This window comes from Xenopus tropicalis, chromosome 1 (genome assembly GCF_000004195.4).
Source record: "Xenopus tropicalis strain Nigerian chromosome 1, UCB_Xtro_10.0, whole genome shotgun sequence".
NCBI lineage: Eukaryota > Metazoa > Chordata > Amphibia > Anura > Pipidae > Xenopus > Xenopus tropicalis.
The window spans coordinates 215,960,264-215,976,734 of NC_030677.2; the positions used below are offsets into that span (position 1 = coordinate 215,960,264).

At 51.2% G+C, this 16,471-nt stretch overlaps 1 protein-coding gene across 2 annotated transcripts in view; it reads left to right on the forward strand.

Moving 5' to 3' along the window:
• Positions 1-891: 891 nt before the first annotated feature.
• arid3c (AT-rich interaction domain 3C) overlaps positions 892-16,471 on the forward strand; it is an 83,394-nt gene continuing 67,814 nt past the window's right edge. Inside the window, exons 1-2 of one of the 2 annotated variants that reach the window (XM_031895040.1) lie at positions 892-1,192; positions 15,389-16,096. In XM_031895040.1, coding sequence (XP_031750900.1) covers positions 1,154-1,192; positions 15,389-16,096 — 747 coding nt within the window. In that variant the 5' untranslated portion in view covers positions 892-1,153. Of the gene's footprint in view, positions 1,193-15,385; positions 16,097-16,471 lie in introns of both variants that reach the window. The other variant, XM_031895039.1, reaches the window with a different exon arrangement.

Consider the following 16,471-nt stretch of genomic DNA (forward strand, 5'->3'; position numbering starts at 1 on the left):
TGGGTGGGTGCATACAGTGAGTGTGAGTGGGTGGGTGCATACAGTGAGTGTGAGTGGGGTGGGTGCATACATGAGTGTGAGTGGGTGGGTGCATACAGTTGAGTGTGAGTGGGTGGGTGCATACAGTGAGTGTGAGTGGGTGGGTGCATACAGTGAGTGTGAGTGGGTGCATACAGTGAGTGTGAGTGGGGTGGGTTGCATACAGTGAGTGTTGAGTGGGTGGGTGCATACAGTGAGTGTGAGTGGGTGGGTGCATACAGTGAGTGTGAGTGGGTGGGTGCATACAGTGAGTGTGAGTGGGTGGGTGCATACAGTGAGTGTGAGTGGGGTGGGTGCATACAGTGAGTGTGAGTGGGTGGGTGCATACAGTGAGTGTGAGTGGGTGGGTGCATACAGTGAGTGTGAGTGGGTGGGTGCATACAGTGAGTGTGAGTGGGTGGGTGCATACAGTGAGTGTGAGTGGGTGGGTGCATACAGTGAGTGTGAGTGGGTGGGTGCATACAGTGAGTGTGAGTGACACAGGCCCCGCCCCCTATCTGACTGACACGCCGGGGGCTGACAGGAGTCGGAGCGCTGGGATCGCACTCGGGTTCTGACTCCGGAGATTCGCACTTGTTGCCGAAACACCGGGAAATCAGCGCTGCGGGGCCCGGGCAGCCAAGGGGGGACCCTGGGAAGGAACAGCAGGGGGTGCGGAGCCCTGGGAAGGAACAGCAGGGGGTGCGGAGCCCCGGGAAGGAGGAGCAGGGGGTGCGGAGCCCCGGGAAGGAGGAAGAGGGGGTGCGGAGCCCCGGGAAGGAGGAAGAGGGGTGCGGAGCCCCGGGAAGGAGGAAGAGGGGGTGCGGAGCCCCGGGAAGGAGGAAGAGGGGGTCGGAGCCCCGGGAAGGAGGAAGAGGGGGTGCGGAGCCCCGGGAAGGAGGAAGAGGGGTGCGGAGCCCCGGGAAGGAGGAAGAGGGGGTGCGGAGCCCCGGGAAGGAGGAAGAGGGGGTGCGGAGCCCCGGGAAGGAGGAAGAGGGGTGCGGAGCCCTGGGCAGGGAGAATGCGGAGCCGGGGGGCGGCCCGGTGCGTCTCTATGTTGGATTTATAAACGGAACCCGGACATTTAATCTACTTGCCCCGACCCGGCACCGACCCCCCCCCCCAGGGCAACGGGATGGCAGAGAACGCCGGTGTGGCCAGCAAATCTGCCCTGGTAAGTGCCCTTCTGCCCCCACGGCCCCCCCCCAATACTTCTACTACTTCTCTTGGGAACCCCCTTCCCTCCCACTGGGATAACGGGGCTTCGCCTCTCATTCCGGCACTTTCTGCTACTAATGGGGCAACTGCACTTACTGGGGCAACTGCACTTACTGGGGCTACTGCACTTACTGGGGCAACTGCACTTACTGGGGCTACTGCACTTCCTGGGGCAACTGCACTTCCTGGGGCAACTGCACTTACTGGGGCTACTGCACTTACTGGGGCTACTGCACTTACTGGGGCAACTGCACTTACTGGGGCTACTGCACTTACTGGGGCAACTGCACTTCCTGGGGCAACTGCACTTACTGGGGCTACTGCACTTACTGGGGCAACTGCACTTACTGGGGCTACTGCACTTACTGGGGCAACTGCACTTACTGGGGCAACTGCACTTACTGGGGCAACTGTTAGTGGCATTATTATTATTAATAGTATTAGTGCTATTAGCACCCTACGTTACTCTGTTACTAATGACAAACACTCCCCTAAACCCCACGGGTATCACTAATTGTATTATTGCCGTTAGTAGTAGTAACAGTTGCTGTTCCCCCGGGGTGGGTGCCATTGGGGTCGGGGGTCAGTCCGGGGGTTATAGGGACAGTAGGTCAGTGACCCAGTTGGTGTCGGTACCATTATTGAGAGTGAGTTTTGTGCTGAGGGGAGAGGGGCACGCTGGCACTGCCAATCCGCCTGTTCCTTGGGCTCCAAATACACTTTGTTCCTTTCACTTTGCCCCCTTTATCCCTCTACTGGCACCCTCAGCACTGGCACTGCCCTGCCCTGCACCCTCAGCACTGCCCTGCACCCTCAGCACTGGCACTGCCCTGCACCCTCACCCCTGGCACTGCCCTGCCCTGCACCCTCAGCACTGGCACTGCCCTGCCCTGCACCCTCACCACTGGCACTGCCCTGCCCTGCACCCTCAGCAATTGCACTGCCCTGCACCCTCAGCACTGGCACTGCCTGCCTGCACCCTCAGCACTGGCACTGCCCTGCACCCTCACCACTGGCACTGCCCTGCCCTGCACCCTCACCACTGGCACTGCCCTGCACCCTCACCACTGGCACTGTATGTAGTGCAGGGAGTCTTTCTGTGGATCCAATGAATGGAGGTGCCAGTTCCTCTCCTCACACAGGGTGTTCTGTAGGGATAGGGTCGGTACTGTAGGGAGAGGGTCGGTACTGTAGGGATAGCCCCCGGGTCGGTACTGTAGGGATAGGGTCGGTACTGTAGGGATAGGGTCGGTACTGTAGGGATAGGGTCGGTACTGTAGGGATAGGGTCGGTACTGTAGGATGGTCGGTACTGTAGGGATAGCCCCGGGTCGGTACTGTAGGGATAGGGTCGGTACTGTAGGGATAGGGTCGGTACTGTAGGGACTGGGTCGGTACTGTAGGGATAGGGTCGGTACTGTAGGGATAGCCCCGGGTCGGTACTGTAGGGATAGGGTCAGTACTGTAGGGATAGGGTCGGTACTGTAGGGATAGGGTCGGTACTGTAGGGATAGCCCCGGTCGGTACTGTAGGGATAGCCCGGTCGGTACTGTAGGGATAGGGTCGGTACTGTAGGGATAGGGTCGGTACTGTAGGGATAGCGGGTCGGTACTGTAGGGATAGGGTCGGTACTGTAGGGATAGGGGGGGGGGGTCGGTACTGTAGGGATAGGGTCTTGTAGGGATAGGGTCGGTACTGTCGGTACTGTAGGGACCGGGTCGGTACTGTAGGGACAGGGTCGGTACTGTAGGGATAGGGTCGGTACTGTTAGGGATAGGGTCGGTACTGTAGGGATAGGGTCGGTACTGTAGGGATGGTCGGTACTGTAGGGACAGTGTCGGTACTGTAGGGACAGGGTCGGTACTGTAGGATAGGGTCTGTACTGTAGGGACCGGGTCGGTACTGTAGGGAGAGGGTCTGTACTGTAGGGATAGGTCGGTACTGTAGGGACCGGTCGGTACTGTAGGGATAGGGTCGGTACTGTAGGGATAGCCCCGGGTCGGTACTGTAGGGATAGGGTCGGTACTGTAGGGATAGGGTCGGTACTGTAGGGACCGGGTCGGTACTGTAGGACAGGGTCGGTACTGTAGGGACAGGGTCGGTACTGTAGGGATAGGGTCGGTACTGTAGGGATAGGGTCGGTACTGTAGGGATAGGGTCGGTACTGTAGGGATAGGGTCGGTACTGTAGGGATAGGGTCGGTACTGTAGGGATAGCCCGGGTCGGTACTGTAGGGATAGGGTCGGTACTGTAGGGATAGCCCCGGGTCGGTACTGTAGGGATAGGGTCGGTACTGTAGGGATAGCCCCGGGTCGGTACTGTAGGGATAGGGTCGGTACTGTAGGGATAGCCCCGGGTCGGTACTGTAGGGATAGGGTCGGTACTGTAGGGATAGGGTCGGTACTGTAGGGATAGGGTCGGTACTGTAGGGATAGGGTCGGTACTGTAGGGATAGGGTCGGTACTGTAGGGACAGGGTCGGTACTGTAGGGACAGGGTCGGTACTGTAGGGACAGGGTCGGTACTGTAGGGACAGGGTCGGTACTGTAGGGACAGGGTCGGTACTGTAGGGACAGGGTCGGTACTGTAGGGAAGGGTCGGTACTGTAGGGATAGGGTCGGTACTGTAGGGATAGGGTCGGTACTGTAGGGATAGGGTCGGTACTGTAGGGATAGGGTCGGTACTGTAGGGATAGGGTCGGTACTGTAGGGATAGGGTCGGTACTGTAGGGATCCGGTCGTCGAGGGTTACTGTAGGGACAGGGTCGGTACTGTAGGATAGGGTCGGTACTGTAGGGATAGGGTCGGTACTGTAGGGATAGGGTCGGTACTGTAGGGATAGGGTCGGTACTGTAGGGATAGGGTCGGTACTGTAGGGACAGTGTCGGTACTGTAGGGAGAGGGTCTGTACTGTAGGGATAGGGTCTGTACTGTAGGGACCGGGTCGGTACTGTAGGGAGAGGGTCTGTACTGTAGGGATAGGGTCGGTACTGTAGGGACCGGGTCGGACTGTAGGGATAGCCCCGGGTCGATACTGTAGGGATAGGGTCGGTACTGTAGGGATAGGGTCAGTACTGTAGGGATAGGGTCGGTACGGGATAGCCCCGGGTCGGTACTGTAGGGATAGGGTCGGTACTGTAGGGATAGGGTCGGTACTGTAGGGACCGGGTCGGTACTGTAGGGATAGGGTCGGTACTGTAGGGATAGGGTCGGTACTGGTAGGGATAGGGTCGGTACTGTAGGGATAGGGTCGGTACTGTAGGGATAGGGTCGGTACTGTAGGGACCGGGTCGGTACTGTAGGGATAGCCCCGGGTCGATACTGTAGGGATAGGGTCGGTACTGTAGGGATAGGGTCGGTACTGTAGGGATAGGGTCGGTACTGTAGGGATAGGGTCGGTACTGTAGGGATAGGGTCGGTACTGTAGGGACCGGGGTCGGTACTGTAGGGATAGCCCCGGGTCGGTACTGTAGGGATAGGGTCAGTACTGTAGGGATAGGGTCGGTACTGTAGGGATAGGGTCGGTACTGTAGGGATAGGGTCGGTACTGTAGGGATAGGGTCGGTACTGTAGGGATAGGGTCGGTACTGTAGGGATAGGGTCGGTACTGTAGGGATAGGGTCGGTACTGTGAGTGAGTGGGTGGGTCAGTGAGTGAGTGGGTGGGTCAGTGAGTGAGTCCTGGGTCAGTGAGTGAGTGGGTGGGTCAGTGAGTGAGTCCTGGGTTAGTGAGTGAGTGGGTGGGTGAGTAGGTGAGTGAGTGCAGGTAGGTGTACTCTATTCTCACGTGTGAGACCCAATGGCACCCACAAATCTACTAGCTGCTACTGTCCCTTTAAGATCTGTGGCCCCTCGGGGTGCCCCAGGGCAGGTGCAGCTACACTCAGTGGATCTGTAGAAATCTGCCCCTGTGCGGGAGTTGGACCCTTCCCTGTGAGACCCCCAGTGTTTGCTGGCGGGGGCAATAAGGGGATAATATCCTTACTGCTTCCTCAGGGGAATAAATGCCACCGTTGGGGGTTAATCTGGGGCAATTAATATTCCGGGTGGCGTGCACTAAGCACAAATAAATTCCCCCCACCTCAGAGGGCCCTAGGAGCTGACACTCTACACACGGGCAATGTGCAATAATAACCCCTTCATATAATCTGTGATTGGCCAGGGACCCCCAGCCCGGGGGGCTGCACATCAGGAACAGAAACGGGGGGGCAATTCCCTTCACTTTGCACCCAGATCTTTTTGGGTAAAGTCTAGTTCAGGGGTTCCCAGCCTCCCTAATGCCCCTCATGTTGGGATGACCCCCAACCATAACATTAACCCTTAAGACCATGGGAAATGTGTGTTTCCCCAAAGGGCCCGACCCCCCAGGGTGAGAGTCGCTGGGCTGGAGGGTTTCCCTGCTCTCGCTCTGCCCCCCGGCTCTGCCCTCCTTGCTCTGCCCCCGGCTCTGCCCCCCCCGCTCTGCCCCCCCGGCTCTGCCCTCCCTGCTCTGCCCCCGGCTCTGCCCTCCCCGCTCTGCCCCCCCGCTCTGCCCCCTGCTCTGCCCCCGGCTCTGCCCTCCCCGCTCTGCCCCCCCCGCTCTGCCCCCCTGCTTCTGCCCCCCGGCTCTGCCCTCCCTGCTCTGCCCCCCGGCTCTGCCCCCCCCGCTCTGCCCCGGCTCTGCCCTCCCTGCTCTGCCCCCCCCACTCTGCCCCCCCCACTCTGCCCCCCCGCTCTGCCCCCCCGCTCTGCCCCCCGGCTCTGCCTCCCAGCTCTGCCCCCCACTCTGCCCCCCACTCTGCCCCCCGGCTCTGCCCCCCACTCTGCCCCCAACTCTGCCCCCCCACTCTGCCCCACTGGCTCTGCCCCCCGGCTCTGCCCCCCGCTCTGCCCCCCGCTCTGCCCCCCCCGCTCTGCCCCCCACTCTGCCCCCCACTCTGATCCTTATCCCTATTAGCCTTATTATTTATTAGTGTTATTTATAGTCATTAGTTTTATTGTTCTTACTATTTGTAATGATCTGTTTTATTTTTCTCACATTCATTATTATCATTGTTATTATTATTATTATCAGCACCATTAACGTTAATATTAGTATTATTATCACTACTATAGTTATTATTACTATTATTATTATTATCATCACTATTGCTATTATCGTTATCATTATTATCACTATTATTGTTATTATTGTTATTATTTATTGTTATTATTATTATTGTTGTTATTATCATTATTATTATTATCACTATCACTATTATTAATACTATGAATAACAATCCGGTATTTCGCCGGCGCAGTAGGATTAACCCTTAGTACAGGGGTATTTCGTAGCTGAATCCCCCAGATGAGCAGGTTGGGGTGCAGTGGGGTGTCGGGAGGGGAGTTGGGGTTCACACAGGAGTTATTGCTAAAGGGGAAATGATTTCTTATTGGTCGGATTGTTGGGTTTGATGAAACCATCTAGTTAACCCCGTGGGTGCTGTGGGGAATGCAGGGAATGGGGCAATGAATAGGCTTACTTTGCCTTTAATATATAACAGACTATGGCATTTGCCTTCCCCCCGGGGGTGCCGGGGGGCACAATACTACCCCCTCTTGCCCTGGGCTGACACAGCTCCGGCCGGTACCAGTTTTGGGCTGGCACGTGCGGGTATCAGGGCAATGGGGCAATGCCAGAGGTGCCCTCCGGGGCAAATAGTCTGCCCCCCACATACAGAAGCCTCTGAACCCAGCGCTAAATTTATCTGAGTTCTAAGAAATGGATGGGATTCTGTTCCCGGGATAAATCTGGGCCATTGTGTTCCCGGCGCCGGGGGGTCACTTTGAGACTCGCCCTCCTTATGGTCACTGGGGTAAGAGGATCTGGAGCGTTGGGGCATTAAGTCATTAGCTCTTCCCATAATCCCCCCCGGCGCGATGTAATCTAATAAACTGATTTCTTAATCACCCCCACGGATTTATCCGACAACAACAACAAAGCAGCCTTTATTAACCCCCAGCGTGCCAGAGCCACCTTTGTACCCGCCGGGTCAGCACTGTGCCACCGGGGTACACGGGGGGTTAACCATAAACCCAGCGCCGGGGGGGGGGGGTCTCATAATAAACAACAAAGTGACGCGAGTTGCAGCCTTAATAACAAACTGCCCCCGGGGGGGGGGGGAATGTTCTATGGAAAAACAGAAAGTTCCTTGGTAAATGGGGCGGCGTCTTAAAGCACAGCAGCACCGGGAGGGAGGGGCCAAATGTTGAGTGATAATCTGGGGGGGCGAGTATCACTGGTAGTCATGGCGACTCAGAGTGGCACCCATAGGCCCCCTGTACCCCCATATATTGGCCGGACAGGCCTGTCCTTATCAGAGGCGACTCCGTGATTGGCTCATCTCTGTGGCCCCCCAGCAGCTCCGTCACTTAACCCTCTGGCTCATCGGCCAATTGGGGCTCAATCAGAAGCTGCAAACAGGGCACGTTGGGCATTTACCCACATTGGAACAGAACCCCCAGTGTGGGAGCAGATGGAGTTAACTGAACCCCAATATATATATATTTGTAGGGGGCCCTTCCTATAGGTTGGGGGGTCGATAACACAGCGGAACCCAGGGGAGCAGAACAAATAGCCGCACAGGGAGGGGCTTCTCTCTCTCTACTTGGAGTTGGGGTTCATTGGACACGAGAGTCTCTCCCATTATATATATTTCTTATAGTAGTGATCCCCCCACATTCTCCTATACGGGGGGTCCGCACCTCCCTCTGCAGCTTCTGGGAGTTTGGTTTCCTTGTGTTGCTGCAGGTTGGACTGTACAAGCTGATTGGCTAAAAGCATACGCATGCTTAATTAGGCTTTTTTATTGGCCTGATGGGGGCGCTCTGTAAAACTTTATAGCAGCACAATAACGTGTGGGAAATCCTGTATATCAGTATATTATATGTATATGTGCCCCCCCCCATGCACTCACACACAGGGGGACACACACATGGGGGGTCTCTGTTTGTCTGTATTGGGGTCTCTGTCTGTATTGGGGTCTCTGGCTGTATTGGGGTCTCTGGCTGTATTGGGGTGTCTGTTTGTCTGTATTGGGATCTCTGTCTGTATTGGGGTCTCTGGCTGTATTGGGGTGTCTGTTTGTCTGTATTGGGGTCTCTGGCTGTATTGGGGTCTCTGGGGGGATTGTAAATACAGAGAGGTGCCTTGTCATGTGTGCAGTATTTACTAACGTGTCTCTTCTCTCCCTTCCCCCCCCTTGTGCCGCTCTCTCCCCTCATTTTGTTTCCTCCCCCACCCCCTCTTCTTCCCCCCCCCCCCCCCGTGTTTCTGTCTCTCCCTCTGGTTGGACGGTTAATACTGTTACCCTCACTGACTCCTTAACTTCCTCTTCTCTTAACTTCCCCTTTCCCCCCCCCTCCCCCCCCCCCGCTCTCCGGCCTCTCACTCACATTTCTATTTCTGGTTTTCATCTATTGTTCCCTTTAAATTCTCGGCCAACTCCTCCATTTCTGTATTTCTCATTTCCCTTCTTCTCTCTATAAACCTGTCTGCTCCTTCCCTCTCCCCCTTCCCTCCTGTCTGCTCCCCTATTCTCCATTCCTTCCCTCTCCCCCTTCCCTTCCGTCTGCTCCTCTATTCTCCATTCCTTCCCTCTCACTATCCTTTCTCTTTCTTTCCCTCTAATTCTCACACCATCACTCCTTCCTTCCCTCCCTACTTCCTTCCTTTCTCTCCTTTGTTCCTTCCTTCCTTCCCTCCCTACTTCCTTCCTTTCTCTCCTTTGTTCCTTTCTTTCTCTCCTTTGTTCCTTTCTTTCTCTCCTTCCTTCCTTCCTTCCATCTTTCTTTCTCTCCTTCCTTCCTTCGTCCTTCCTTTCTCTCCTTTGTTCCTTCCTTCCTTCCTTTCTCTCCTTCCTTCCTTCCTTCCTTCCTTTCTCTCCTTCCTTCCTATCTTTCCTTTTCTCCTTCCTTCCTTCCTTCCTTCCATCTTTCTTTCCCTCCTTCCTTCCTTCCTTTCTCTCCTTCCTTCCTTCCTTCCTTTCTCACCTTTGTTCCTTCCTTCCTTTCTCTTCTTCCTTCCTTCCTATCTTTCTTTCTCTCCTTCCTTCCTTTCTCTCCTTTGTTCCTTCCTTCCTTTCTCTCCTTCCTTCCTTCGTCCTTCCTTCCTTTCTCTCCTTTGTTCCTTCCTTCCTTTCTCTCCTTTGTTCCTTCCTTCCTTTCCTTTCTTCCTTTCTCTCTTTCGTTCTTTCCTTTCTCTCCTTCCTTCTTTTCTCTCATTTGTTCCTTCCTTCCTTTCTCTCCTTCCTTCCTTTCTTCATTCCTTCCTTCGTCCTTCCTTCCTTTCTCTCCTTTGTTCCTTCCTTCCTTTCTCTCCTTTGTTCCTTCCGTCCTTTCTCTCCTTTGTTCTTTTCTTCCTTTCTCTCCTTTGTTCCTTCCTTCCTTTCTCTCCTTCCTTCCTTCCTTCGTCCTTCCTTCCTTTCTCTCCTTTGTTCCTTCCTTCCTTCCTTCCTTCGTCCTTCCTTCCTTTCTCTCCTTTGTTCCTTCCTTCCTTTCTCTCCTTTGTTCCTTCCTTTCTCTCCTTTGTTCCTTCCTTCCTTTCTCTCCTTTGTTCTTTTTTTCCTTTCTCTCCTTTGTTCCTTTCTCTTCTTCCTTCTTTCCTTCCTTTCTCTCCTTCCTTTCTCTCCTTTGTTCCTTCCTTCCTTTCTTTCTCTCCTTTGTTCCTTCCTTCCTTTCTCTCCTTCCTTCCTTCCTTCCTTCGTCCTTCATTCCTTTCTCTCCTTTGTTCCTTCCTTCCTTTCTCTCCTTTGTTCCTTCCTTCCTTTTTCTCATTCCTTCCTTCCTTCCTTCCTTTCTTTCTTCCATCCTTTCTCTCCTTCCTTTCTTTCTTCCTTCCTTTCTCTCCTTCCTTCCTTCCTTTCTTCCTTCCTTTCTCTCCTTTGTTCCTTCCTTCCTTTCTTTCTCTCCTTTGTTCCTTCCTTCCTTTCTCTCCTTCCTTCCTTCCTTTCTCTCCTTTGTTCCTTCCTTCCTTCCTTCGTCCTTCCTTCCTTTCTCTCCTTTGTTCCTTCCTTCCTTTCTCTCCTTTGTTCCTTCCTTCCTTTCTCTCCTTTGTTCCTTCCTTCCTTTCTCTCCTTTGTTCTTTTTTTCCTTTCTCTCCTTTGTTCCTTTCTCTTCTTCCTTCTTTCCTTCCTTTCTCTCCTTCCTTTCTCTCCTTTGTTCCTTCCTTCCTTTCTTTCTCTCCTTTGTTCCTTCCTTCCTTTCTCTCCTTCCTTCCTTCCTTCGTCCTTCATTCCTTTCTCTCCTTTGTTCCTTCCTTCCTTTCTCTCCTTTGTTCCTTCCTTCCTTTTTCTCATTCCTTCCTTCCTTCCTTCCTTTCTTTCTTCCATCCTTTCTCTCCTTCCTTTCTTTCTTCCTTCCTTTCTCTCCTTCCTTCCTTTCTTCCTTCCTTTCTCTCCTTTGTTCCTTCCTTCCTTTCTTTCTCTCCTTTGTTCCTTCCTTCCTTCCTTCGTCCTTCCTTCCTTTCTCTCCTTTGTTCCTTCCTTCCTTTCTCTCCTTTGTTCCTTCCTTCCTTTCTCTCCTTTGTTCCTTCCTTCCTTTCTCTCCTTTGTTCTTTTTTTCCTTTCTCTCCTTTGTTCCTTTCTCTTCTTCCTTCTTTCCTTCCTTTCTCTCCTTCCTTTCTCTCCTTTGTTCCTTCCTTCCTTTCTTTCTCTCCTTTGTTCCTTCCTTCCTTTCTCTCCTTCCTTCCTTCCTTCGTCCTTCATTCCTTTCTCTCCTTTGTTCCTTCCTTCCTTTCTCTCCTTTGTTCCTTCCTTCCTTTTTCTCATTCCTTCCTTCCTTCCTTCCTTCCTTTCTTTCTTCCATCCTTTCTCTCCTTCCTTTCTTTCTTCCTTCCTTTCTCTCCTTCCTTCCTTTCTTCCTTCCTTTCTCTCCTTTGTTCCTTCCTTCCTTTCTTTCTCTCCTTTGTTCCTTCCTTCCTTTCTCTCCTTCCTTCCTTCCTTCGTCCTTCATTCCTTTCTCTCCTTTGTTCCTTCCTTCCTTTCTCTCCTTTGTTCCTTCCTTCCTTTTTCTCATTCCTTCCTTCCTTCCTTCCTTTCTTTCTTCCATCCTTTCTCTCCTTCCTTTCTTTCTTCCTTCCTTTCTCTCCTTCCTTTCTTCCTTCCTTTCTCTCCTTTGTTCCTTCCTTCCTTTCTTTCTCTCCTTTGTTCCTTCCTTCCTTTCTCTCCTTCCTTCCTTTTTCTCATTCCTTCCTTCCTTTCTTTCTTCCATCCTTTCTCTCCTTCCTTTCTTTCTTCCTTCCTTTCTCTCCTTCCTTCCTTTCTTCCTTCCTTTCTCTCCTTTGTTCCTTCCTTCCTTTCTTTCTCTCCTTTGTTCCTTCCTTCCTTTCTCTCCTTCCTTCCTTCCTTCGTCCTTCATTCCTTTCTCTCCTTTGTTCCTTCCTTCCTTTCTCTCCTTTGTTCCTTCCTTCCTTTTTCTCATTCCTTCCTTCCTTCCTTCCTTTCTTTCTTCCATCCTTTCTCTCCTTCCTTTCTTTCTTCCTTCCTTTCTCTCCTTCCTTTCTTCCTTCCTTTCTCTCCTTTGTTCCTTCCTTCCTTTCTTTCTCTCCTTTGTTCCTTCCTTCCTTTCTCTCCTTCCTTCCTTTTTCTCATTCCTTCCTTCCTTTCTTTCTTCCATCCTTTCTCTCCTTCCTTTCTTTCTTCCTTCCTTTCTCTCCTTCCTTTCTTTCTTCCTTCCTTTCTCTCCTTCCTTCCTTCCTTCCTTCCTTTCCTTCCTTTCTTCCTTCCTTCCGTGCTTCCTTTCTCTCCTTTGTTCCTTCCTTTCTCTCCTTTGTTCCTTTCTTTCTTCCTTCCTTTCTCTCCTTTGTTCCTTCCTTCCTTTCTCTCCTTTGTTCCTTCCTTCCTTTCTCTCCTTTGTTCCTTCCTTCCTTTCTCTCCTTCCTTTCTCTCATTTGTTCCTTTATTTCCTTCCTTTCTTTCTTCCTTTCTCTCTTTCGTTCTTTCCTTTCTCTCCTTCCTTCTTTTCTCTCATTTGTTCCTTCCTTCCTTCCTTTCTCTCCTTCCTTCCTTTCTTCATTCCTTTCTCTCCTTCCTTCCTTCCTTCCTTTCTCTCATTTGTTCCTTCCTTCCTTCCTTTCTCTCATTTGTTCCTTCCTTCATTTCCTTTCTTTCTTCCTTTCTCTCTTTCGTTCCTTCTTTTCTCTCCTTCCTTCTTTTCTCTCATTTGTTCCTTCCTTCCTTCCTTTCTCTCCTTTGTTCCTTCCTTCCTTTCTCTCCTTTGTTCCTTCCTTCCTTTCTCTCCTTCCTTTCTCTCATTTGTTCCTTTATTTCCTTCCTTTCTTTCTTCCTTTCTCTCTTTCGTTCTTTCCTTTCTCTCCTTCCTTCTTTTCTCTCATTTGTTCCTTCCTTCCTTTCTCTCCTTCCTTCCTTTCTTCATTCCTTCCTTCGTCCTTCCTTCCTTTCTCTCCTTTGTTCCTTCCTTCCTTTCTCTCCTTTGTTCCTTCCTTCCTTTCTCTCCTTTGTTCTTTTCTTCCTTTCTCTCCTTTGTTCCTTCCTTCCTTTCTCTCCTTCCTTCCTTCCTTCGTCCTTCCTTCCTTTCTCTCCTTTGTTCCTTCCTTCCTTCCTTCCTTCGTCCTTCCTTCCTTTCTCTCCTTTGTTCCTTCCTTCCTTTCTCTCCTTTGTTCCTTCCTTCTCTCCTTTGTTCCTTCCTTCCTTTCTCTCCTTTTTCTTTTTTTCCTTTCTCTCCTTTGTTCCTTTCTCTTCTTCCTTCTTCCTTCCTTTCTCTCCTTCCTTTCTCTCCTTTGTTCCTTCTTCCTTTCTTTCTCTCCTTGTTCCTTCCTTCCTTTCTCTCCTTCCTTCCTTCCTTCCTTCGTCCTTCATTCCTTTCTCTCCTTTGTTCCTTCCTTCCTTTCTCTCCTTTGTTCCTTCCTTCCTTTTTCTCATTCCTTCCTTCCTTCCTTCCTTTCTTTCTTCCATCCTTTCTCTCCTTCCTTTCTTTCTTCCTTCCTTTCTCTCCTTCCTTCCTTCCTTTCTTCCTTCCTTTCTCTCCTTTGTTCCTTCCTTCCTTTCTTTCTCTCCTTTGTTCCTTCCTTCCTTTCTCTCCTTCCTTCCTTCCTTCCTTCCTTTCTCTCCTTTGTTCCTTCCTTCCTTCCTTCGTCCTTCCTTCCTTTCTCTCCTTTGTTCCTTCCTTCCTTTCTCTCCTTTGTTCCTTCCTTCCTTTCTCTCCTTTGTTCCTTCCTTCCTTTCTCTCCTTTGTTCTTTTTTTCCTTTCTCTCCTTTGTTCCTTTCTCTTCTTCCTTCTTTCCTTCCTTTCTCTCCTTCCTTTCTCTCCTTTGTTCCTTCCTTCCTTTCTTTCTCTCCTTTGTTCCTTCCTTCCTTTCTCTCCTTCCTTCCTTCCTTCGTCCTTCATTCCTTTCTCTCCTTTGTTCCTTCCTTCCTTTCTCTCCTTTGTTCCTTCCTTCCTTTTTCTCATTCCTTTCCTTCCTTCCTTCCTTTCTTTCTTCCATCCTTTCTCTCCTTCCTTTCTTTCTTCCTTCCTTTCTCTCCTTCCTTCCTTTCTTCCTTCCTTTCTCTCCTTTGTTCCTTCCTTCCTTTCTTTCTCTCCTTTGTTCCTTCCTTCCTTTCTCTCCTTCCTTCCTTCGTCCTTCCTTCCTTTCTCTCCTTTGTTCCTTCCTTCCTTCCTTGTCCTTCCTTCCTTTCTCTCCTTTGTTCCTTCCTTCCTTTCTCTCCTTTGTTCCCTTCCTTCCTTTCTCTCCTTTGTTCCTTCCTTCCTTTCTCTCCTTTGTTCTTTTTTTTCCTTTCTCTCCTTTGTTCCTTTCTCTTCTTCCTTCTTTCCTTCCTTTCTCTCCTTCCTTTCTCTCCTTTGTTCCTTCCTTCCTTTCTTTCTCTCCTTTGTTCCTTCCTTCCTTTCTCTCCTTCCTTCCTTCCTTCGTCCTTCATTCCTTTCTCTCCTTTGTTCCTTCCTTCCTTTCTCTCCTTTGTTCCTTCCTTCCTTTTTCTCATTCCTTCCTTCCTTCCTTCCTTCCTTTCTTTCTTCCATCCTTTCTCTCCTTCCTTTCTTTCTTCCTTCCTTTCTCTCCTTCCTTCCTTTCTTCCTTCCTTTCTCTCCTTTGTTTCCTTCCTTCCTTTCTTTCTCTCCTTTGTTCCTTCCTTCCTTTCTCTCCTTCCTTCCTTCCTTCGTCCTTCATTCCTTTCTCTCCTTTGTTCCTTCCTTCCTTTCTCTCCTTTGTTCCTTCCTTCCTTTTTCCTCATTCCTTCCTTCCTTCCTTCCTTTTTTCTTCCATCCTTTCTCTCCTTCCTTTCTTTCTTTCCTTCCTTTCTCTCCTTCCTTTCTTCCTTCCTTTCTCTCCTTTGTTCCTTCTTCCTTTCTTTCTCTCCTTTGTTCCTTCCTTCCTTTCCTCCCTTCCTTCCTTTTTCTCATTCCTTCCTTCCTTTCTTTCTTCCATCCTTTCTCTCCTTCCTTTCTTTCTCCTTCCTTTCTCTCCTTCCTTTCTTTCTTCCTTCCTTTCTCTCCTTCCTTCCTTCCTTCCTTCCTTTCCTTCCTTTTTCCTTCCTTCCGTGCTTCCTTTCTCTCCTTTTGTTCCTTCCTTTCTCTCCTTTGTTCCTTCTTTCTTCCTTCCTTTCCTCTCCTTTGTTTCCTTCTTCCTTTCTCTCCTTTGTTCCTTCCTTCCTTTCTCTCCTTTGTTCCTTCCTTCCTTTCTCTCCTTCCTTTCTCTCATTTGTTCCTTATTTTCCTTCCTTTCTTTCTTCCTTTCTCTCTTTCGTTCTTTCCTTTCTCTCCTTCCTTCTTTTCTCTCATTTGTTCCTTCCTTCCTTTCTCTCCTTCCTTCCTTTCTTCATTCCTTTCTCTCCTTCCTTCCTTCCTTCCTTATCTCTCATTTGTTCCTTCCTCCTTCCTTTTCTCATTTTGTCCTTCCTTCATTTCCTTCTCTTTCTTCCTTCCTTCCTTCTTTCTCTCCTTCCTTCTTTTCTCTCCCTTCCCTTCCTTCCCTTTCTCTCCTTTGTTCCTTCCCTCCTTTCTCTCCTTTGTTCCTTCCTTCCTTTCTCTCCTTCCTTTCTCTCATTTGTTCCTTCCTTCATTTCCTTTCTTTCTTCCTTTCTCTCTTTCGTTCCTTCCTTTCTCTCCTTCCTTCTTTTCTCTCATTTGTTCCTTCCTTTCTTCTTTTCTCTCATTTGTTCCTTCCCCTTCCTCCCCCCCAGCAGGCTGTATTCCCCTCTTCCCCGTCTCTTCCCTCTCTCTTAGTTTCTACTTCCTCCCACCATGGCTCTCCCTTTGCCATTGGCCGGCCTGGCCAGCAGTCTCAGAGCAGTTCCTCCAATGGCGGAGGCAGCGGTGGAGGCGGCGGGATGAGGCTGGAGGCGGTGATGGAGAACCTGCAGAGGCAGCAGGCGGCCCGCTTGGCCCTGGAGGAGAAGCTGCGGCAGGAGAAGGAGCGGGAGCTGCGGTGCATGGTGGAGTCGCGCATCCAGCAACAGGCGCTCGCCATACGCCAGTACCAGGCAGCTGTGAGGGCAGCGGCGGCGGCAGCAGTGGCCACTTCCCCTCCCTCCCTGAGCGCTACTAATAGCGCCCCCACTGGCACTGCCATTTCCCACAGCCGCCCCCCACTTATATTTCCCAGGTCACAAGGGAAAAGGTCCGAGGAGGAGGAGGAGGAGCAGAAGCACGAGAGTGAGGGGGAGGAAGGGATGGATTGTGATGAGGAGGAGTTGGACGATGAGGAAGGGGAGGAGGATGAAGATGGGGAGACAGCCTCTAATATGCAGAAACAAGGATCACCCAGCAAAGGGGGGCTCAGCGTTGGCCAATCCCAGGTGCCAAACCCCAGTAACCCTGGCCAATCACAGGCTCTCTCACCCAGCGGACAGACAGGACACCATGAATGGACATATGAGGAGCAGTTCAAACAGGTAGGAGGCCATTGGTTCTGTGTTCGTCTCCTTTATTTCCTGCTATTCCCATGGCAGCCAATCAGAAATTGACTTCCATTATTTTAATGCCACTAAAGCATTGAAAGCCAACTGCTGATTGGTTGCTAAACCAGAGCAAACTTTACCTTGTGCCCCAGCAGAAGTGCTGTATAAAGGGGTAATTACCCCCTGGTACCTGTATATTGTTGTGTGTAGCATGCAGTCAGAACAGGGGGTTCTTGTTAACGACCCAGACCGCTGGGCTGTACCATTGACCCCAGGGGGTTGTGCCGGGGCACCTTTTTATATCTAAATATGGTAAATGGTGGTTGGTATCAGCTACCCCCCCCCCCCCCCAGATTAAAGGCCACATTC